Source organism: Aotus nancymaae, unplaced genomic scaffold (assembly GCF_030222135.1).
Source record: "Aotus nancymaae isolate 86718 unplaced genomic scaffold, 86718_ANA_hifiasm-v0.15.2.pri h1tg000004l, whole genome shotgun sequence".
NCBI classification, from domain to species: Eukaryota; Metazoa; Chordata; class Mammalia; order Primates; family Aotidae; genus Aotus; species Aotus nancymaae.
Genome location: NW_026988415.1, coordinates 35,041,352 through 35,064,254, shown reverse-complemented (window position 1 = coordinate 35,064,254; position 22,903 = coordinate 35,041,352). Strand labels below are relative to the sequence as shown.

The window sequence follows — 22,903 nt, the reverse complement described above, 5'->3', positions numbered from 1 at the left end:
TTAGTCACTTTCCAAGTGCTGAGTTCTTTGTCTAATGCTGTCTGTGATATTTGGGTTTCTAAGGTCACCCAGCAATGCTTCTGACCCATGGCTTTCTTAATTTATTTTCTTACCTGAGTGTACACTTGAAATACTATAGGCCACCATGCCAAATCCCCTGTTTGATTTTATTACGATTGTAGGGTTGAGAAAGTAATAAAAGGTTAAGGTGAAATGCAAATTTCTCAATGGCTAGGCTCAATCCTTCATCCTCTGCCTGTGACCAACATTAGCTCCTACCACTCACCATCCCAGGTACTCTTTTCCATATTGCTTATCTGTCCAAAATGTTCCATACTTTCTGATCTCTGTGTTTTTGCTCATTTATTAAGTCACTCCATAAAGATGCATTGAGTGGCAGCTATGTGCTGTCAACTATGCCAAGAACTAGAATTACAGCAGTGAATATGACAAACACGGCCCTGGCTTTAAATACTCTTCCTCTCTGTATTTAGAAATGCCCATCATCCTTTAAGATCCAGCTTCAAGTAGTCAGTCGTCTTATTTTATGTCCCTCTCTTTGACAAACTCAACCTACAGAACCTCTTCTTGCTCTCAGGTAGAACTTAATTTGTACACCACTCAATTTGTACACCACTCATTTGACTCATATGGTATATTTTATTTTGTTATGGTTGTTAAAAATGCTTCTGGCTGCAAAAGTTAGGTATTGGAATACATAACTAACAGCAGCTAAATCACAGAACAATGAAGAAGGAACGGCCCAGGGTTGATCTGGTATCCCAACAATGTCCTTAAGGAGGCAGGTTGCTCTGATACCTTCCACCCTCCCTTCTTCAGTGAGTCTATGATGTTTTTCCTCATGGTTTGATAATGGCTGCTGTAGCTCCACATATCACATCATCACAATACCTTATCCAAAGCAGGACCCAAGAGGGCATCAGTGGCACCAAAAGAGCCTTTTATTCCTAAGCCTTTCTCAGATGCCCTAGCTGATTTTCAGTCACTGGCAAAGGGGTACAGCATTACCATTGCTGGCTTAAATAATTTATGATACATCCTCTAGGCCTGAACAGATTGTTGCTAGAATAATGTTGGGATCTGTTAGGAGAGAAAGAGTGAGAAATAACTTTTGACTCAGATGCCAGCCATACATGCCAGAGTACTCATGATTTTCATGTGTTTATTTATTAGCTGTGCTACTTTGGACAAATTATCTAACCTTCCAAATTCTTAGTTAATGCATCTACAAAATTAGGCATAATAATGCCTATCTCGCAGTGTGGCTGTGAGCATTCAGTGAAACCCTGCATGTAAAAATGCCTCAGATATAGAAGATGCTCAAGAAATGTTTCCTATATAAAGAACTAGGCATGGCTCTGGAATAACAGACTTCTAACTTTGTTTCCAGATTTTGATCTTTATTATTTGTCCCAGCTTATACAAATAACTACAGTGAAGCTTTACAGTGTTGGTTCTGTCCATAGACAGACCATAAATGTAATAAAGAGTGTTAAAGGATACTCCTAAGTCTAAAAATGCCTTCTTCACAATTCCTATTGGTTCATGCCTCCTGTTTTAATTAAATGACCCTGAGAAGGAAAACATAGTAAACTGTTATCAGGTAGTAATATCTTAGTGTGAATTTTATGATCGGATATTCCAATGATAGTTGGTTTAGAGTAGGTTAAGGGAGGAAGGATAGGTCTAGAATACCAAGCAGAATATGATTAACTCATTTTTCCATCAGGTTTGGGAGCTCAAGATATAATAAATTATTATTAGTTCATACTAAGGCGTTAATGTCTAATTCCAATATAATGTGCTCAATAGTCTAGCCATATATATATATACTTTCACATTCAGGTTGGACTCTGAAATCAGACAGATCTGATTTTGAATTTCATCCCTCAGTTAAGTGTGTGATCTTGAGACAGCCACGTAGCCTCTCTGAACTAGGTTATCTACCTGTAAACTAATTGAAAATAGTAGCAATAATCTCATACAGCTGAACACATTAAAAGAGTCTATAAAAAGGCTTAGCACACATCTAGGACGTGGTGTGTCCAAATGTTCACTATAATTATTGTCATTTATTAATTTAAATCTTATTATCAAAATCATCTTGTGGTATAGAAATAGCAGAGAAGATAATTCTCATCTTGCCTTTAAAGAAATGAGTATATAGGTTGGGAGGCCGAGGCGGGTGGATCACCTGAGGTCAGGAGTTCAAGACCAGCCTAGGCAACATGGTGAAACCCCATCTCTACTAAAAATACCAAAAAATTAGCTGGGTGTGGTGGCATGTGCCTGTAATCTTAGCTACTTGGGAGGCTAAGGCAGAAGAATCGCTTGAGCCTGGGAGGTGGAGGTTGCAGTGAGCCGAGATTGTGCCATTGCACTCCAGCCTGGGCAACAGAGCAAGACTCCCTCTCAAAAAAAAAAAAAAAAAAAGAAAGAAAGAAAGAAAGAAATGGGCACATAGAGTTTAACTGATTTGTTTTATATTTCACAGGAAGTTATAACCAGGACTAGAATCTAGACCCCCAGCACACAGCCAAAGGTTCTTCTGCTTAGAGTCAAGAGTTTCCCAAGGACCTCCAGGCTCTCCCTGATCAAGTCTGATTCCTACTGATGTAGCCAATTTATGGCATCTATTTTGATAAAACAACTGGATTAAAAAACATGGCTTTTTAAATGGCTTTTAACAAGCGATGTATGCCACAGACATTCCTGACAGTTGTTTCAACCACCCTCTTAACCTTCTGAACCAGGCTGAGGAAGTATCAGGTTTATACAGGGATTGTAAATCATAGATGGGTCAGGATCGTTTGTGGTGGGACACAACCTTGTTGGTCATCTTCACTATTCTCAGCACTTAGCTCAGAGCCTATCACATGGCAGGTAAGTTAATCGATCTACTTGCAAAATGAATAAACTATTTGGTAGTTTTTAAGAACTGAAAATTTATTATTTTATTTTATTTTTACTTTAAAATTTTTTTTGTTTATTTATTTTTTTGAGATGAGGCCTAGCTCTGTGACCCAGGCTGGAGTGCAGTGGCACGATCTTGGCTCACTGCAGTCTCTGCCTCCCAGGTTCAAGTGATTCTCCTGCCTCAGCCTCCCAAGTAGCTGGGATTATAGGCACTGGCCACCACGCCCTGCTATTATTTTATTTTATTTTTATTTTTATTTTTTTATTTTTTGAGATGGAGTTTTGCTCTTGTTACCCAGGCTGGAGTACAATGGCGCCATCTCGGCTCACTGCAACCTCCGCCTCCTGGGTTCAAGCAATTCTCCTGCCTCAGCCTCCTGAGTAGCTGGGACTACAGGCGTGTGCCGCCATGCCCCACTAATTTTTGTATTTTTAGTAGAGACGGAGTTTCACCTTGTTGACCAGGATAGTCTCGATCTCTTGACCTCGTGATCCACCCGCCTCGGCCTCCAAAAGTGCTGGGATTGTAGGCTTGAGCTACCGCGCCTGGCCTATTATTTTTTAAGATGTAGTCTTGCTCAGTCGCCCAAGCTGGAGTGCAATGGCATGATCTCGGCTCACTGCAACCTCTGTCTCCTAGGTTTAAGTGATTCTCCTGCTTCATTCTCCCGAGTAGCTGAGATTACAGGTGTGCACCACCATGCATGACTAATTTTTGTATTTTTAGTGAAGACAGGGTTTCACCATGTTGGCCAGGCTGGTCTTAAATTCCTGACCTCAGGTGATCTACCCCCCTCGGCCTCCCAAAATGCTGGGGTTATAGGCATAAACCACTGTGCCCAGCCCTACTCCTTCAATATTCTTGTTTGGATGAATGTTAGAAAACAGGAATCACTTGAGTAGAAAAAGAGCTTGGTTTGGCATCTGGAATGAAGAAGGGCTTCCTTTGAAAGACTCCATTTCTACTAGGAGCTTCTACTAAGACTGAACAGAAATATGCTATTAACCATTCTTAGGTTCTCATTTTTCACTCTAGGATTACGCTAGTTTTTTTTTTTTTTTTTTCTTTTTAAATGATGACTCTCTGAGGCCACCTATTCCATCTTAATTGGGGGACCTAGCTAAGTTGAAAGAAGAACTGGAAAAAAGAAAAGTTGTATTTTCAATCCAGTAAATAGAGAAGTGCTTCAACATTTCTTACTGCAGTTTGGTTTTAACAGATAGAAATTAAAGAGCATTCTGTATGAAAGTTTCGGCCTACTTTTTTGATTTTTGGTGAATTTTGTTCTGTGACTTTTGTTTGTCTTAAGTCAAACACATTGGGAAGTGGATGAAGAGGTTGTTATTTCCTGAGACAGTTATTCTCAAAGTGTGGTCCTGGGAGCAGGTGGGGCTGCATCACTTGGGAACTTGTTAGAAATGCAAATTCTCAGTCTGGAGCCTGAGAATTTTACAGGTGTCAAAAGAAGTAGTCAAAGAGTGCTTAGGATTACAGGCTAGTTTTTGTATTTTTAGTAGAGACAGGTTTTCACCATGTTGGCCAGGCTGGTCTTGAACTCCTGACCTCAGGTCATCCGCCTGCCTCGGCCTCCCACAGCCTCCCAAAGTGCTGGGATTACAGGCATGAGCCACTGCACCTGGCCTTAAGAGCTGAAAAATTAATGGATTGGATTTTTTTTCTTTGTGTAAAAATATCATGCACTTATCTATTATAATTGGATCATTTGCACAGCACACATCTTGTTCTAAAGACAGAACATAAAAATGAATCAGTCAGGCTGGGTTTTTAATTTCCCCAATATAGACCTGGACTTTGGACAAGTTTTCATTTTATAAAAGTTTGGACTTTAATGTGTCTTCTGTGAGACTGCTCACAAATCACTTCCTACAGTGAGGGCTAATTTCCTAAAGGGGTAAAAAAGCCTAATCCATGGAGGCAAACTGAGCTAGATCTTTCTGCCTTCTTTAGAAATGAAACATTTTGACAGTGGTTTTACTTTTTTCTTAAACCAAATACCACAGATATATCTTGCAAAGTAAATAAATGAAGCAGCCCTGAATCAGGAAGAGATGATAATCTCTTTAACAGTGGGCTTTCTATAGTTAGGACTATCATTATTCTCTCCTTATGCCTCTTCTAGGGCTCTGGTAGCACATTTGTTTCCCTTTTCATCCCTATTCCTAAGAAAAAGTTTCTTCTCAGTCCTTTAGATTTCATGGTAGATGTAAATTTTCTCATTCAGTAATTCATTCATTTGTCATTTTGTTTACTGAGTGTTTGTTTTCTGCCAGGCACTTGTAAAAAGTCTTAGGAGTCAGAAATGAGTGAGGCATGGTCACTGCCCTCAAGGAATTCACAGCCTTGTGGGGGCAGATAGACAAACAAACAGATAAATTATAAAGCAACATAGTTAAGTGCTATTACTGAGATATGAGACAAATGCTGTGGGAGTCCAGTTCTCTCTCTCAAGAGTATCTGATTTATCATCTTTATCTCTAATTCTGAAAGAGAATGCAAAGTCCTCATTAAATGATTTTAAGCCCCAGAGAACAGGCTGGAGAGATATTTTTGGCAAAGGGTGCCTTCCCATTGTCACTGAAATAACACAAGAGGCTGCCTACCCCATCTTTGTGCAAGGCCAGTCTTGCTAATAATAGTGTATCTTCCAACAAATTAACAATACAGCATCTGGCTCAGAAGGAAGTGCTCCCATCAGTTAGCTGAAAGAAAGACATGTAACATGTCTGCTGGGAGTGGTCTGAAGCAGTTCTGGAGAGGAAGATAGCTTGACATAGAGGGTGACCTATTTTCTGAGACTGCCTCTAAAGCAATCATCTCGCCTGGTGTGGCAAGTTTAATTGAAACTAAGCAACTAAAACAATAGAAAGCAAAACATTTTCTATAAGCACTCAGACCTAAGAAGTTACTGGGTCTTCTATCAGTCCCAATGAATCCATTCAGAAATAACATTTTTCATTTTGAAGAGCAAAGCCTAACTGAAGCTCTGCCATCCCGCTGTTCAGCAGTGGGGAAAGGTCCCTGATATTAGGCCCTCTGCCTCTAGGTCTGGGAAGTTTCATACATAATTTGCCTAGCAGTGGAAAAACTTTAGCATTGTTGTCTATTAACAAAGTAACAAAAAAAGTATCGATAAGTATCCTTGCGTCAGGGAAAATGTATTGGGGAACCTATACATAATGGATGCTGAATTTGTGATGGAATTACAGAAAGTTTTATATACTGTTTCATTTTGTCCTTTCTGAATGCTGAAATTAGTGATGACATTGTTTTCTTGTGAATGTTGATATCATGTGTGGATACAGCCTTTGCAAAACCATCACTCTCTGAAAGAGTATAAAAATATAGTAGTATGCTTGATATGGTTTGAATGTGTCCCCCAAAAGTTTATGTGTTGGAAAATTAATTCCTTTGCCCCCATGAGAGGACTAATGAGGTCTCTGCTTCATGAATGGATTAATGTTGCCATCACAGCAGTGGATTTTTTTTGTGAGAGGCTTTGTTATAAAAGTGAGTTCTCTCTGGCTTTCTCTTACCATCTTGCCATATGTTGCCCTCTGGCATGTATAACATAGCAAAGAGGCTCTCATCAGATACCAGCACCATGCTCTTGGACTTCCTAGCCTCCATAACTGTGAGCTAAATAAACATATTTTCTTTATGAATCACTTAATCTGTAGTATTCTTCTTATAGAGACAGAAAACAGTGCTCTATAGACTTGAACATCAATATATCTTAAGGTCTATTTATAAGTGTGATGAAAAATTCAGGACTTCTGGTTTCTAGTCCAGCATATAAGGAGCTTGTATGGCTCCACTTCATTCTAACAAAAAGTAAAAAGTGAACACACTGAAAAATCAACAACTCTTCTTAGATCTACCAAAGAAGTGAGGTCACAAGGCAAAGTGCTACTTCTAAAATTGGAAAGACAGGCAGGAGAAGATAGAGAATCATAACTTACCAGATAAGAAATCCATAAAATAACCAGAAGTACCAGTCATGAAGTTGGAGGGTAAGGGTTAGGGTTACACTTTTGTGAGTTTTACCTCTGAGAATACAATTGCATTCTTACAGTGAAGATGAAAGAGAAACCCCTTTGTGCTTCTACCGGGGAAAGGGAAAAAAGTAATCATTTTGAGATATAACAGAGCATTCTATTATTCTTAACAAGGCCTGCCTTCGAGATAAATTATTTTACCAGATCCTAAAGTATTGAATTTTTTTCAGAGCCTGACTGGCCTAGGGTAAGGAAATACTCAACTCCTGTCCCGTCTAAACTTCCACATAGAGGAAGAGAAATACACAACTCCAGCCCAGTCTATCCATTATGTCCCATCTAAGTAATGAAAAAAATTGAAAAGCACTTATGACATTCACAGTCCAGAGGTACAAGCTCATTAAATGCCTGAGACCATATTATAGGAGCATAGAATGTTTCCTCTCTTTCCCTGCTACACTTTACCACCACATCACTAAAGGCCCAATAATAGAAGTTCCTTTTAGCATGTACATCATATCTGCCCCTCAATAAAAAAATCACAATGCACATGTTAAAAAAAACAAAAACCACAGTTTGAAGAGACAGAGCAAGTATCTGAATCAGACTCAGATGTGGCAAGGATTTTGGAATTATTAGACCATGGATTTAAAACAACTGTGATTAGGATACTAATGGATAAAGTGGAAAACACAGAAGAACAGATAGGCAATATAAGCAGAGAGATGGAAATTCTAACAAAGAACAGAAAAGAAGTGCTAGAGATAAAACAACTCTGTAAAAGAAATGAAAATTGTCTTCAATGGGCCTATTAGTAGAATGAATATTACAAAAGAGACTTCTAAACCAAAAAACAAAGGTTAAAAAAACTAAAAAAAGAAGAATAGAATATTCTAGAACCATGGGAAAGAATTGCTAAGCTTAGGAATATTACAAAAGAGACATCCAAACTGAAAAACAAAGATTAAAAAGACTAAAAAAAAATATAGCATAGAATATTCTAGAACCATGGGAAAACTACAAAAGATGTAATGTATACATAATGAGAACACCAGACAGGAAAGAAAGAGGAAAGAACAGAGGAAATATTTGAATCAATACTGACAGAGAATGTCTCCAGATTAACCACAGATGCAGTAATTTCAGAGAATAGCAAGCAGGATAAATTCCCAAAATACTACATTTAGGTATAGTGTATTTTAACTGCAGAAAATCAAAGATAACGAAAAAATGATAAAAGATGTTAGAGTACAAAAAAATACCTTATCTATAAAGGAACGGAGATAAGAATTATATCTGACTTCTTAGAAACCTTGCATGCAAGCAGGAAGAGATTAGTTAAATACTGAAAGTATTGAGAAAAAAGTCTTTGTCAGACAAACAAAAATGGAGGGAGTTTGGTGGCAGTACATTTGCACAAGAAATGTTGAAAGAAATTCTTTAGAAAGAAGAAAAATGAAATAGGTCAGAAGCTTGGATCTATATAAAGAAAGGAAGAATATTGGAGAAGGAATAAATGAAGGTAAAATAAGGTATTTTTCTTATTCTTAACTGGTCCAGATGATAGTTTGTTCAAAATAGTAATAGCAACAATGTGTTACATTATGTATATATTTACTTATATATAAGTGATATGAATGACAGCAGTGACACAAGGGATAGGAGACAGGAATTAGGATTATTTTGTTATTATATGGTACTTATACTACCCATGAAACTATGGAGTATTATTTGAAAGTTGACTTGGATTAGTGGTAAATTTATATTACAAACTCCACAGCAACCACTAAAAATTAGAAAAAAAAAATTAATAGAAAGATAACTGATATGCTAATAAAAGAGAAAATGGAATTTAAAAATACTCAAAGCCACAAAAAGAAGAAAAAAGGTAGAAGACAAAGTTAGGAAGAAAGAACAAAGACAACAAAAAAGAACAACAGCAACAAATGTGGTAGGTATTAATCCAACTATATCAGTAATCATAAAACAAGCCACAGAGTGCGAGAAATTACTTGTAAAAGACATGTCAGATAAAGAAATTTATATATTTATCCAAAATATATAAAGAACTCTTAGAATGGTATATAAAAAAAACCTGATTAAAGATTGGTCGCCTTTTCACAAGATGGCACCGAAAGCGAAGAAGGAAGCTCCTGCCCCTCATAAAGCCAAAACCAAAGCCAAAGCCAAAGCCAAAGCGAAGGCTTTAAAGGCCAAGAAGGCAGTGTTGATAGGTGTTCACAGCCGTGAAAAGATACTGCGGCCCAAGACACTGCAACTCTGGAGGCAGCCCAGATATCCTCGGAAGAGTGCCCCCAGGAGAAACAAGCTTGACCACTATGCTATCATCAAGTTTCCACTCACCACTGAGTCTGCCATGAAGAAGACAGAAGACAACAATATACTTGTGTTCATTATGGATGTTAAAGCCAACAAGCACCAGATCAAACAGGCTGTGAAGAAGCTCTGTGACATTGATGTGGCCAAGGTCAACACCGCGATTCGGCCTGATGGAGAGAAGCAGGCGTATGTTCGACTGGCTCCTGATTACAATGCTTTGGATGTTGCCAACAAAATTGGGATCATCTAAACTGAGTCCAGCTGGCTAATTCTAAATATATGTATATCTTATCACCATAAAAAAAAATTGGTCAAAGCCTGGGCGCTGAGGCTCACTCATGTAATCCCAGCACTTTGGGAGGCCGAGGCAGGCAGATCACTTGAGGCCACGAGTTTGAGACCAGCCTGGACAACATGGCAAGACCCAGTCTCTACTAAAAATACAAAAATTAGCTAGGCTTGTTGGCACATGTCTGTAATTCCACTTACTGGGGAGGCTGAGGTGGGAGAATCACTTGAACCCAGGAAGCGGAGGTTGCAGTGAGCAGAAATCACGCCATTGCACTCCAGCCTGGGTGACAGAGCAAGACTCTGCCTCAAAAAAAAAAAAAAAAAAAAAAAAGGAAATAACTAACAAGGACATGTGTTAAAGAGAAGTACCAATATAAAAACCTCAGAAAAAGAGTAGTGCTATTGTTAATTTTTGTGTTTGTACTTAAAAAAATATTGGAATGGATCTAATCAGCCAGATTGTGTTGTGATATAAATATATAATTAAGAAATTCAAACACTGTCTGTTCAGATTTATGACAGACACAGTGGGGAATCCAGAGAAGTAGGAATCATGGTTCTTGTCCTCAGAGAGCTTCCAATCTAGTTGTGGAATTAAGACTTTAATATAGCTGAATAACAATGTAGGACAGTATACTATCGAGTATTAGGTTGTGTGGTGTGACAGTTGATGCCAAGGCCTTCCTGCTCCTTCTTGTATGATAGGTGCAAGTATTATTTATAAAACTTTTGCTATTAAGCTGACAACATTATCCAATTAGATATTGTTTAGACTCAGAATAACTTTTTTTTAATAAGATAAGAAGTGCCACCATGCCCGGCCAGACTTAGAATAATTTTTTAAAAAATTTAAGACAATTGGGAAAATTTGAATACAGATTAGATGATATTAATAATCTAGTTTTTATTTTGTTAGGTATGATAACAGTATTATGCTTTGTTTTAAAAAGTCATTATTAGAGAAATTTGTTGAAATATTTCCAGTTGAAATAATGTTATGTGTTGGGTGCCATAGCTCACACCTGTATGTAATACCAGCACTTTGGGAGTCCGAGGCAGGCAAATCACTTGAGGCCAGGAGTTTGAGATGAACTTAGCCAAAATGCCAAAACACTATCTGTACTAAAAAATACCAAAATTAGCTGGGCATGGTGGCGTGCACCTGTGATTTCAGCTACTCGGGAGGCTGAGGCAGGAGAATTGCTTGAACTGGGGAGACAGACTTTGCAGAGAGCTGAGATTATGCCACTGCACTCAGCCTGGGTTACAGAGCAAGACTGTGTCTCAAAAAAAGAAAAAAAAAAAAGAGAGAAAGAAAGAATGAAAAAAGAAAGAAAAGAAAAAAAATGTTGTATCTGGAATTTTCTTTAAGATGTCCTGCCCCCTCAAAAAAATAGAAAAAAATTACTGAGGATAGAAAATATATGAAGTAAAATTGGCAAAATATTTACAATTGTTGAAGCCCAGTTATGAAAACATGAGGATTCATTATATTATTTTCTCTATTTCTATGAATGTTTGAAAATTTTCATAGCATTTCTTAAAAGTATCCATTTTAGGTGCTAACTGAAGAAACATCTATCTGAGTGCACAAACATAAAGGCTGGATCACGTTTACTACTAGCAATTTAACTATTGGTCAGTCAATTAGAGTTTTCGAATCTACTATGTACAGATCTCCATACTGAGTGCTACAGAGACATATCAGGAAAAACAAATTTTTCCCTCAAGAAGATTTTTATCCAGAGGGGATGACAAAATGCACTCATTTATTCACTCAACAAACATTTATTCTCTACTGGGCACTGTATGGAGTTACAGGGAAAGATTTTGAGAAAGTGCCACATAGTCAAACTGAATGGGGTGAAGCGCAAGTCAAATCCAGTGAAGTTGATCATCACAAGCTTCCTAGAGTTAGCTGGAATGTTTGAACTCATCTGATGAGCCAAACAGTCTTTACCTGGTAGCTGTTACCTATAGAGTCTAGTGATAGAAACTGTGGGAGGTGCAAATGTATGCTGGAGGCCCTATTTTCAAGGTGGTTATCCCCGTGAGAATAAGGGACCAACTGTGTGATAAAGACAAACAGTGTAGTCAGAATTAGGGGAGGGAAAACTTGCTGTGGATGGAAATAATTGAGGAAGAGTTAATAGATTTGGGGATAAAGTTGGGCCTTAAAGGATATATATATAGTAGTTGCTGATTCAAGGAGCAGGAAAAAAGTAGATATGATAGAAACTAAATAGTCAGAGATGAGAAGGGTGTTTTCTTTAGATAAATGACATGGAAGTAGAAAATAAGTAGAGATTTTCTATGACTCGAAAAAGGAGGAAATCTATCCTTCCAACCAATCTTACCTTCCAGTTATGACCCTTGTGTATGTATGTATGTGTATATATATATGTATTTTTTTTTTTTTTGAGACAGAATTTTGCTCTTGTTGCCCAGCTGGAGTGCAGTGGTGTGATCTCGGCTCACTGCAACCCCTGCCTCCCGGGTTCAAGTGATTCTCCTGCCTCAGCCTCCCTAGTAGCTGGGATTACAGGCGACTGCCCCCATGCCTGGATAATTTTCGTATTTTTAGTAGAGATGTGGTTTCACCATGTAGACCAGGTTGGTCTCGAATGCCTCACCTCAGGTGATCCGCCTGCCTCGGTCTCCCAAAGTGCTGGGATTACAGGCATGAGCCACTGCACCTGGCTGACCCTTGTATCTTTCTTTTTACACAAAACCAAACTTCTTGGAAGAATTGTCTACACTAATCATTCAGGAAACAGTTTCAATTGCCAACTCCGTGAGATACTTTTTAATCCTACCTTATTTATCTTTAATCCATAGTTCACTCATTATTGAAACCCTCTTCTTCCTTGCTTTCCATGTTGCTATTACAATTATCCCACCTCTCTGACCATTCCTAGCCCTTACTTTCTTTAATAAACTCTTTATTATTTTATAGTAGTTTTAGATTTAGAGAAAAATTGTTAATTTAGTACAGAGTTCCTATATGTCCCACATCCAGTTTTCCATATTATTAAGATCTTAAAACAGTATGTTACATTTGTTACAATTAATGAAACCATATTGGTCCATTATAACAAACTAAAACCCATATCTAATTTAAGATTTTCTTAGTTTTTACCTAATGTCTTTCTCCTTTTCCAGAACCCATCTAGGATACTATATTACAAATGGCTGTCATCTATCCTTAGATTTTCTTGGCTGTGACAGGTTCTCAGACTTTCCTTGTTTTTGATGACATTGAAAGTGTTGAGAAGGATTCGTCAGGTATTTTGTAGAATGTCCCTCTACTGATATTTGTCTGATGTTTTCCTCCTAAGTATACTGGGCTTCTGGGTTTTGAGGAGGAAGACTACAGAGGTAAATTGTCATTCTTTTCAGTTATATCAAGGGTCCTCAACACCAAATTGATTTATCACAATTGTTGACCTTGATCACCTAGTTAAGGTAGTGTTTTCTCCCCCTTTCCATACTCTTCTTTTTGGAAGGCTGCTACTCTGCATAGCCCATATCACAAATAAGGAGTGAGTAGTTGTGCTTCACCTTTCCTTTTGGGTGGAATACCTAAAGTATTTGCAGTTCTTTTCCACTGGAGATTTGGTTCTTCTTCCTCATTTATTTATTTAATCATTCATTTATATCAGTATGGAGTCATGGATATCTGTTTTATTCTTGGATGACAATCCAATGCAGTGTATTTGTTTTGTCGCTCGAGCTGTTCCAGTGTTGGCCATTAAGGGCTCTTTCAGTTGGCTCCTTTGTCCGTTTGACTTACTTCATCAATGTGTGTGTGTGTGTGTGTTAGCACTTACCTTCTGACACCACATGATGCTCCAAGTTCATTTGTACATTTTCTGTACCAGTCCCTAGAAGCAACCACTTCTTTTAAGAATTACTGCTTACTTGTATTAGGAATGGTATTAGAGCTCAAGATCTAGGCACTGGGTGTGTGCCGTGGGTCTTATTTTATTTCTCTTTTTTTTTTCACTTTCTTCTAAATCAGTTTCTTATCCTCTGCACCATTAACATGTTGAACTGGAAATTTTTTTGTTGTAGGGGTCTAGACTGTTCATTGTCTGATGTTTAGCAGCATTCCTAGCCTCTACCCACTAGATGCCAGTAGCACTCTTCCTTTTGTGATAACCAAAATTATCTCCAAACATTTCCAAATGTCCTTAGGGAGGCAAGATCACCCCCAGTTCAGAAACACTACTCTAAATGTACATGTTTCCCAGGACCTTACATCCCTAGTTCTCTTCTTTTCTCATTATTCATACTATCCTTGGGCAAACTTTGCCAACCTTTTTGATTTAATTATCATCTACAGTCTAATGCCTTTCAAATATATCTTTATTTCTGATGTCTTTCTTAAGGGTGGGCATGCGTATCTTCATTTGTATGTCTGTAGTCCTATGGGTATCTCAAATTAAGCATGTTAAAAATGCATCCCATTGTTGGCAAAGAATCCCAATCTGACAGAGAATAGGAAGGAATAACAAAACTCCAAAAGAGATTCTAAGCAAGCAGTTTGTCTTGCCACAGTGCCATAGGAGTCAAAAGTAGGCAACTTGAATCAGTTTTATAGAGAAGAGGTTAGCAAACTACATTCCCTGGCAAAATCCAGTCCACCAACTGTTTTTGTATAAGAACTGTCTTTATATTTTATTTTAATTAAAAATTTTTTTTTGAGACTGGGACTCGCTATATTGTCCAGGCTAGTCTTGAACGTCTGGGCTCAAGCAATCCACCTGCCTTGGGCTCCCAAAGTGTTATGATTACAGGTGTGAGCCACTACACCCAGCCTATGTTTTTACATTTTAATGGTTCAAATAGTCAAAAGAAGGATAATGTTTTATGACACATGAAAATTATGTGATAGGCAACTTTCATTGTCCATAATAAAATGTTAATGTAGCACATCCACACTCATTTGTTTATATATTGTTTGTGACTGCTTTCATGCTACAATGACAATAATTGAGTAATTCTTACAGATGGCTTGCAAAACCTAAAATATTTACTATCTGGCCCACTGCAGGAAGAGTTTTCTGACCCCTGGATCAGAACAAGATAATACTCACAGCACAGTAAATGGATTAAGGAGCATTCTGTATGAAAGTTGTAGTTTGAGCCTAAAGTAAACAGAAAGAGCATTCACATGGTAGTGCTTATTCCCCATGGTACCACATGGACTAATGGCCCCCGTTGGTAGCTCCACATGGAGTAAGTTGCGTGGCAACCTGAGGAATCCAGGACTAAAGGCTCAGCACCTTTTGTAGCAAGCAGCAAACAAGTCAGTGCATTACTCCAGGGAGAAAATAGTTACATGGTAGTTATACCTGATCCACTTCATTGTTTATGTGGCTAGCTACAGAAAAGGCTCAGGGTCAGAGGATGATTAGGACTTGCAGTTTGGCATACTGGGCCTGCAGGGTGGCTTGAGCATATGGCATAGTGTCTTCAATTTCCAATATTCCTATTCTCCATTATCTTTGCTTCTTTTTCATGTTGGTTAATCATATCAACAATCCCCTTAGTAATCCATGCTAGGAAACTAGTGATCATCTTAAATTCTTCCTTTTTTCCTAATATCTAATTTATCCACAAGTCTGTTAAGTTTAATCTCCAAAATCTCTCATATTAATCTCATATTCCTGCCCCAATTGCAATTACTCAGTCCAAGCCACCATCATCTCTTCCCTTGATTACTGTAACAGTCTCCTATATAGGCTCTCATTTTATCTTTGCGTATACATAGTTCATTCTCTGTATAGCAGTCACACAGATCATACAATAAGCACATTTGATCATGTAACACTCAACCTAAAAAATTTTTTAAAGATACATTGTTAGTTATGCTTGTGTTGAAAGAAAGTTATATAGCCAGAAACCCAATTCTGTATTCCAGTTATTTACTAGGCATTAGCGGTTTTAGTAGTAATATCTATGTATTATATGCCAGACACTGTGCTAGGTGATTTACATGCATTGTATTAAACTATTGAATCTGTATAACTTTGAAGTAGGTGTTATTATTGTATCCATTTTATTGGTAAGGAAACTGAAGGTAGAGAGGTCGGGTGACACAGGTAGGAAGTGTGAAGTTGGGATTGGAGCCAAGTACTTTTTACTTCTTCATTATTCTTTCTTTTTTTTTTGTTATTATTTTTTTGAGACAGAGTCTCACTTTGCCACCCAGGTTGTAGTGCAGTGACACCATCTCGGCTCACTGCAACCTTCACCTCCCGGGTTCAAGCAATTCTTGTGCCTCAGCCTCCCAAGTAGCTGGGACCGCAGGTGCACCCACCATGCTGGCTAATTTTTGCATTTTTCGTAGAGATAGGATTTTGCCATGTTGCCCAGGGTGGTCTTGAACTCCTGACCTCAGGTGATCCGCCCACCTCAGCCTCCCAAAGTGCTGGGATTATAGATATGAGCCACTGTGCCCAGCCCTACTCCTTCAATATTCTTCTTCACGAATGTTGGACAACAGGAATCACTTGAGTAGAAAAAGAGCTTGGTTTGGCATTGGGAATGAAGAAGGGCTTTTTTTGAAAGACTCCATTTCTACAGGAGCTTCTACTAAGACTGAACAGGAATATGCTATTAACAATTCTTAGGTTCTCATTTTACACTCAAGGACTGCAAAAAAATTTTTTTGAAGTGATGACTCTTTGAGGCCACCTATTCCATCTTAATTGGGGGACCTAGCTAAGTTGAAAGTAAGAAGACCTGGGGAAAAGAAAACTTATATTTTCAATTCAGTAAAGAGTTAAGTGCTTCAACATTTCTTACTGCAGTTTTGTTTTAACAAATAGAAATTAAAGAGCATTCTATATGAAAGTTCTAGTTTTGGCCTACTTTTTTGATTTTTGGTGAATTCTTTTCTATGTTTGTCTTAAGTCAAACACATTGGGAAGTGGGTAAAGAGGTTGATTATTTTCTGTGAGACAGTTATTCTCAAAGTGTGGTCCTGGGAGCTTCATCACTTGGAAACATATTAGAAATGCAAATTCTCAGGCTGGAGTCTGAGAATCAGAAATTCTGGGTGTGGGACCCAGGGGTCTATATTTTAACAGTCCTCTTGGTAATTTTTAGTGTATACTACAGTTTGAAAATGACTGGTCTGAGCTATGCTGGGGACAAGGGCCTGTGTGTTTTCTCCCTGTTCTACTTCTGAGGACAACTGCGTTGTGTTGTGTTAGTGAATTGCTAATAGGCATTTTATTGTGGGTAATTGGGAGATAGAGTGGTCTTCAGAAGAGAAAGAGTCTATTCTCTTAGTTTCAAAGCCTTGCTCACAAGAAACTTATAAATCATCCCTGCAGGGCTGAGTGGGAAGGCAATTACGTGGTACAACCATGATAGATGCTAAAATTTGAGCACTACTTTAAGACGTTAACCAATAATTCCATTAGCTGCCACAAGGTGGATGATGTTAAATTAGGTTTACTGGTTTGATACAATTGTGAAGTTTATCCAGACAGGGCCAACTTAAAAAAGAAAAACAGTAGTTATTCAGATTCCTCTGCCTTTTTCTTTTTTTTCTTTTAAATATCACCATTACTAAAATTGCTGTGTAGATATGGAAAGATATCAGTAATGTTGTGGATAAAAGCAAGTTGTAGAAAATCTGTATAGTGTAATCACATTTACAGAACATAGAAATCCTCTTTTTATTTGTGTGTTTTCATATGCATATAAATATACAGCAAATAAACAGTGGCTACCTGGGAGTAATGGGGTTGGATGTAGTAGCTACTTTCAAATTTCCCTTTATATACTTTTTTGTATTTGAACTTTTTACAATGAATATGTATTATCATAAAATATTTTTAATGGAGCATATATTTGTTGAATAAGTAATATCCACATGGTAATTCAAATAGTACAAAAGGGTAGGCAGTGCTAATATAGATTCTTAAACTTTTAGATTTAAACATGTAGAAATGCTTATTTACTTTACAAGCAATAATAGTTCATATATAGAGTGTGAAATATATGCTTCCAAATACCAAAATATGTTATGGAAATTATATCTTAAATTAGAATGAATAAAGACCTTGTACACTAGATGAAAAAAAAACCTGGGCAAACATTTAGCAGTCACTATATCAAGTAGATATATAATATGTACAAAATACAAAGAAATATTACCACCTATCTAGCCTGGCCGCCTTTTTCATCAAGCTCAACTGTTATTAATCACCTTAAATAAAGCTTGGTGTTTTCTCATTTAAGAAAATGTTTACCATTCTCAGCTACGCTGCTTCCAGGCATTGAAAAGATCTCCTGTCTCTATTTTCACAGCATCTTGACAAGGGCTGGCAGTTTTCTTCAGCTACTACATTAACAATTCTTAATGGTCAAATCCCTAAGCTCCCCCTCCCTCTCTTTCCTACAGGTGTCAAAAGCTGTTAACTATCTCTTCTCCGCTTTCTGGGAACAACTCCCTTTCTTAGTACTGCTAATTAGATTTGGAGGACAATGGCAGTTCCTTGCCTGCTTTTAATATTTAGAGTAAAAAAGGCTTTTTGGTTCTCTCCCCTTTGTGTTTATTTTCTTCCTAAATGCCTGGTCTCTAATCAGAGAAAACTCCTTGTGGAAATGAAGTTACCAACTTACTCAATTGATTTCCCTTTTTCTAGATGAATAGCTCATATCCATAGAAAAAGTATTCATTACCATAATGCTTCAGGTTGAATATTGTATAACCTGCTACAGACCTCTATGAGCCCTACTTTTAGTGCAGACTGCTTTTAAAACATGTTTTGACCTTTCCCCTCAAAATGTTTCAAAAGATATTTAAATATGACAGGCTAATTTTATTTAAAGAGTAATGCAGTCCTTTCTTCAGCAGCACATACGTTAAATCTGGAAAAATATAGAGAAGATTGGAAGAGCAAGGATGATATGTCAATTCGTAAAGAATATCATATATTCTTTTTTTCTTTATGGGAATAGAAAATGTGTATCCTAAATCAATCAGCTAGCATTATTTGCAATGGTAAAACACTATAGATGTAACCCCATTGAAATCAGGAACAAGCTAAGAAGACCGGCAATCACCATTATAATTTAATTTTTAAAATTCCCTAGCCAGTGCAATAAAGCAGGAAACAGAAATAAGAACCATCACTAATAGAAATCAGGAGGCACAATTAATATCCTCAAATGAAATTATTTTCTAACCCAAGAGAATCTAAATGAAAACCATTTAGAATGAGATTTTAAAAGTTTGTTAGTTTTCCTGAACATTTCAGTAACCAGTTAGAAAACACGGTGGAGAGCTCATTTGCTGTAACACCAGAATGTAGAAAATACTTAGAAATAACGCCAACAAGAAATGTGCAGGATCTGTATGAAGAAAATGGCGAAACTTTACCAAAAAAGCCTCCTGAAACATGAATGAGAGGACAAAAATTTTAACTTGTTAATTTCTTTGAAATAGTTTTAATAAAATTTACAGTAAAAGTCCAACACATTCTTCTTGTATCTTGATGAAGTAATTTTAAACTCCATCCTAAAGAATATATAGCCAAGAATAGCAAATATTTTCTGAAAAAGAAGACTAATGAGGAGGACTTACTCTAACAAATAATAAAACCTGGTTCAAAAATTACAGTTATTAAAACAGTCTGGTATGGGTACATGGATTTTTAAAAAACAAACATAAATGTCACAAACTCTAGAGCCTCAAAATAGTGAAATGGAGCTTAGTATGTTTCCCCAGGAGCTCAGGCATATGCCATTTTGGACCTGTGTTAGCACAAAGATAAAAGGATTTGTGTCGAGGCAGCTCTTTCTGGGCTCATGGATTATTTTGAATGAGACACTACCAGTAAGTCAGTCCTTGACAGTCCCGAAGCTCCTAGAGAGAATTGGTGGCATAGTTTTCATGGACCAAGAATTTATTCTAATGCATTTTTCTCCTTCTATAGTAAAAGAATATGCAACAAGGGCTGAATTGGTTATTTTGGCAGATAATATGTAGGAAGTTAGTACTACCTCTGGATTTTCCTTTTGTAGGTGTCAGATTAAAAGAGAGGTATTTTACAATTCCTACCCTCTGATCTAAGGGGCCTTTTAAAATGTAATTGGGGTATTGTTGGTTTCTTGCATTGGAAACTTTATAATGTAAAAGCAAAAACTGCAAATCCCCACGCCCTGTTTTCCCTTTATCATCTTGTAGCTGGACTGGTTCAATTCGTTTAACTCGAATTCTTGCTCCTGGCCATGGTTAAGCTGTGTAGAGATGATGGAGAGTTTGGTGGGCTCAAGATTTTATAAACTGATTGACACTAGTATTCAGGATCTCCTCCATTGTTTAAAGGAATGCTTTCCTAATGCCAATAAATGCTTCAGCTGCTTTGTAAGTGCAAAAAAAAAAAAAAATGTAATTTCAAAAATTTGATTTTCTTAAGGTAGTTACCTCAATGAGCACATCTGTTAATATAGTATCATAGTCATCTTTTGGCAGGCTTCATTTTAAAAGCAATGGAGGCAAATGGATTCCAATTGCAGGAATTTGCTTTATTCGGCAATAAAGTCCTTTGCATTGTTCTACAATGTGTGTGGTACCAAGTGTGTGCCTTTCTTTTAAAAAATTGCTTTACAATATATGAAATTATATCTGTATCTGAGCATCTATAAAGAAAAGACAATTATTCTCATCCAATAAGTACTAAACTGAAGAGAAATCATTTTTAAAAGCTTTAAATTACATTTCTTTTTGGAAATCAAATCTACCAAGAAATATTTGATGCTGAGGCCATCTAAAATTATATTTGTTTTTTCAGAAACATTCTAGAGTTACACTGAAGTTTATAATGATGAATGAAATCAGATCCTTACTTTAGACTGGCTAATTTTATTTTATTTTCCCTATTTAGATAAAACTATTTTGGCAACAAATTTCCCATTTATCATTCACTTAATGGAGAAATATTTATTGATTATTTACTATGTGCTAGGTTCTATAGTAGGTATTACATTGTTACAATAAAATGAATGTACTCTTATATCCTCATGAAACTTTAAGTTTAATGGGGAGGCAAACATTAGACACTTAAATGACAAAATAGATACATATTTACAAATGTCCATAAATTCTATGAAAAAACAGAGGAGACAAAGAGAAAACAACTGGAGTTACATACTTTAATTTGCTTGTTTAGCTATGGTGAATAAGAAGCCCTCTCTGAGTAAGCAATATTTAAGCTGAGATTTGAAGAATGAGAAGGAGCCAGGCATGCAAAAAGGATGGGTGGAAGAATGTTCAGGAAGGAAAGAGCACAAGGATGCTTGTGTTAAAGAATTGCATTTTAAATTAGCTGGATGCTGTGGGGTGAACCTGTAGTCTCAGCTACTCAGGAGGCTGAGGTACGAGGATTGCTTAAGCCCCGGAGTTTGAGGCTGTAGGCAGCTATGATCTAGCCACTGCCCTTCAGCATGGACAACAGAGCAGGACTGTGTCTCAAAAACAATTGTATTTTATTGAAAATGTAAAGGAAAGTCATTAAAGGATCTCAAGCAGAAAAGTAATATGATCAGATTTACATTTTTAAAATTATGATTTTGACCTAAGAGTAGACAATGGATGGAGGTAGAGAAGAATGGATATTGTCAGATTTTGGTTAATAATTTCTGGCTGGTAAGAGGCATGCCCAAATGACCAAAGGAATACTTAAAAGGCAAAAACTTTTGATCTCAAACTATAGAGATTGTTGTACTCACATTACAGCCATAGTAGTTCTCTTTAAAGAATTATGCGTATGTCTTTATGGTGTTATACAAACTAAAAATCGGTTGAAACATGCTTCTTTATCTTTGCCTATGAAGTATGTTAAATGTAATACTCCACTACACTTGATCTTAGCCAAAAGGCCGAGAAGCAATAAATGTAATACTCTAATGAGAGTTGCATTTCTTACCTATCTAGCTTCTATTTTGAAGGCAAAGTTTGCATATTATTTATATTTTGGTTATGCATATTTGTAAATAAGTAATGAGGAGTACTATTGCTTTTTGAACAATTCACTCGATTCAGTTTTGTAGAGCCTATCCAAGGAAAGGATGTATCACAGAGTTGAGAAGGAGTTTCTATGATGCCCAACCATGTGAACCAGCTCTCTTGGTGGACATTCTCCACCAGCTTCTCTCTGTAATCCAGCTTTTGATGTATTAACAAAATAGAATAAACACATATTTAGGTGATTCTTATAATTTCAAAAGAATGACAAATGTGGTTATGAAGAAACATTAGTTTTGTTAGAACGTGTTATATGTTATGGGTGTGTAAACATTTTTGGCATCATAAAATTGTGGTCACTGTTTCTGGTAGACTGCCTCTTGGGTACATAGAGAAATCAGCATACCTGATAATGGGGACTGTCCTGGCCACCCATTTGGCTGAAGGCATGCCAGTGAGCTCTACTCCAAGAATGCACTGGGAACAAATGGAACTTAATGGGTATTCATGAAAAGAACACAGAGCTCTCCAAAAGAAGAAGTAAGAAGTCTCTGATACTTTGAGGGAACCAATATGACTAGAACATTAACAGAAGAAATTAAATTGGTTGATGAGTCTGTCTGAAATGAACAGAACAAGAGCAAGAGAAATGAGTCAGAGTACTATGGTCATAGAAATCTCTGAGACTGGCCGGGCACGGTGGCTCACGCCTGTAATCCCAGCACTTTGGGAGGCCGAGGCAGGAAGATCACTTGAGGTCAGGAGTTCGAGATCAGCCTGGCCAACATGGTGAAACCCCGTCTCTACTAAAAATAAAAAATTAGCTTGGCCTTGTTGTGTGCTCCTGTAGTCCCAGCTACTCAGGAGGCTGAGGCAGGAGAATCGCTTGAACCCAGGAGGCGGAGGTTACAGAAAGCTGAGATGGCGCCATTGCACTCCAACCTGGTGGACAAGAGCAAGACTGAGACTAAAAAAAAAAAAAATAAAGAAGAAAGGAAGAAAGAAAATAGAAATCTCTGAGATCTGTGAAAGAGGTAACTGAAAGATTGATAATTGATAGCTTGCAACTGAAGAAATATTTAAGACATGATTCACCTTCTGTATTAGTCCATTCTCACATTGCTATAAAGAAATACCTGAGATTGAATAAATTTTAAAGAAAAGAGGTTTAATTGACTTATGGTTCTGCAGGGTGTCCAGGAAAACACAGCGGCTTCTGCTTCTGTGGAGGCCTCAGGAAGCATTCAATCATGACAGAAGGCAAAGGGGAACTGGCTCGTTTTATAGGGCCAGAACAGGAGGAAGAAAGATGGTGAAGGAGGTGCTACA

The 22,903-nt window shown here is 37.3% G+C and overlaps 1 protein-coding gene and 2 pseudogenes across 1 annotated transcript; 2 read left to right on the top strand and 1 right to left on the bottom strand.

Moving 5' to 3' along the window:
- The first annotated feature begins 9,079 nt into the window (after positions 1-9,079).
- On the top strand, positions 9,080-9,544 carry LOC105716932 (large ribosomal subunit protein uL23-like). Its single transcript, XM_064384728.1, has one exon. The coding sequence runs from the start codon at positions 9,080-9,082 to the stop codon at positions 9,542-9,544; it is 465 nt and encodes a 154-aa protein (XP_064240798.1).
- An 8,903-nt stretch (positions 9,545-18,447) lies between these two features.
- Positions 18,448-18,546, top strand: LOC135269293 (U6 spliceosomal RNA; annotated as a pseudogene).
- Positions 18,547-21,364: 2,818 nt separating this feature from the next.
- LOC135269407 (U2 spliceosomal RNA) lies at positions 21,365-21,501 on the bottom strand (annotated as a pseudogene).
- Between the last annotated feature and the right edge of the window lie 1,402 nt (positions 21,502-22,903).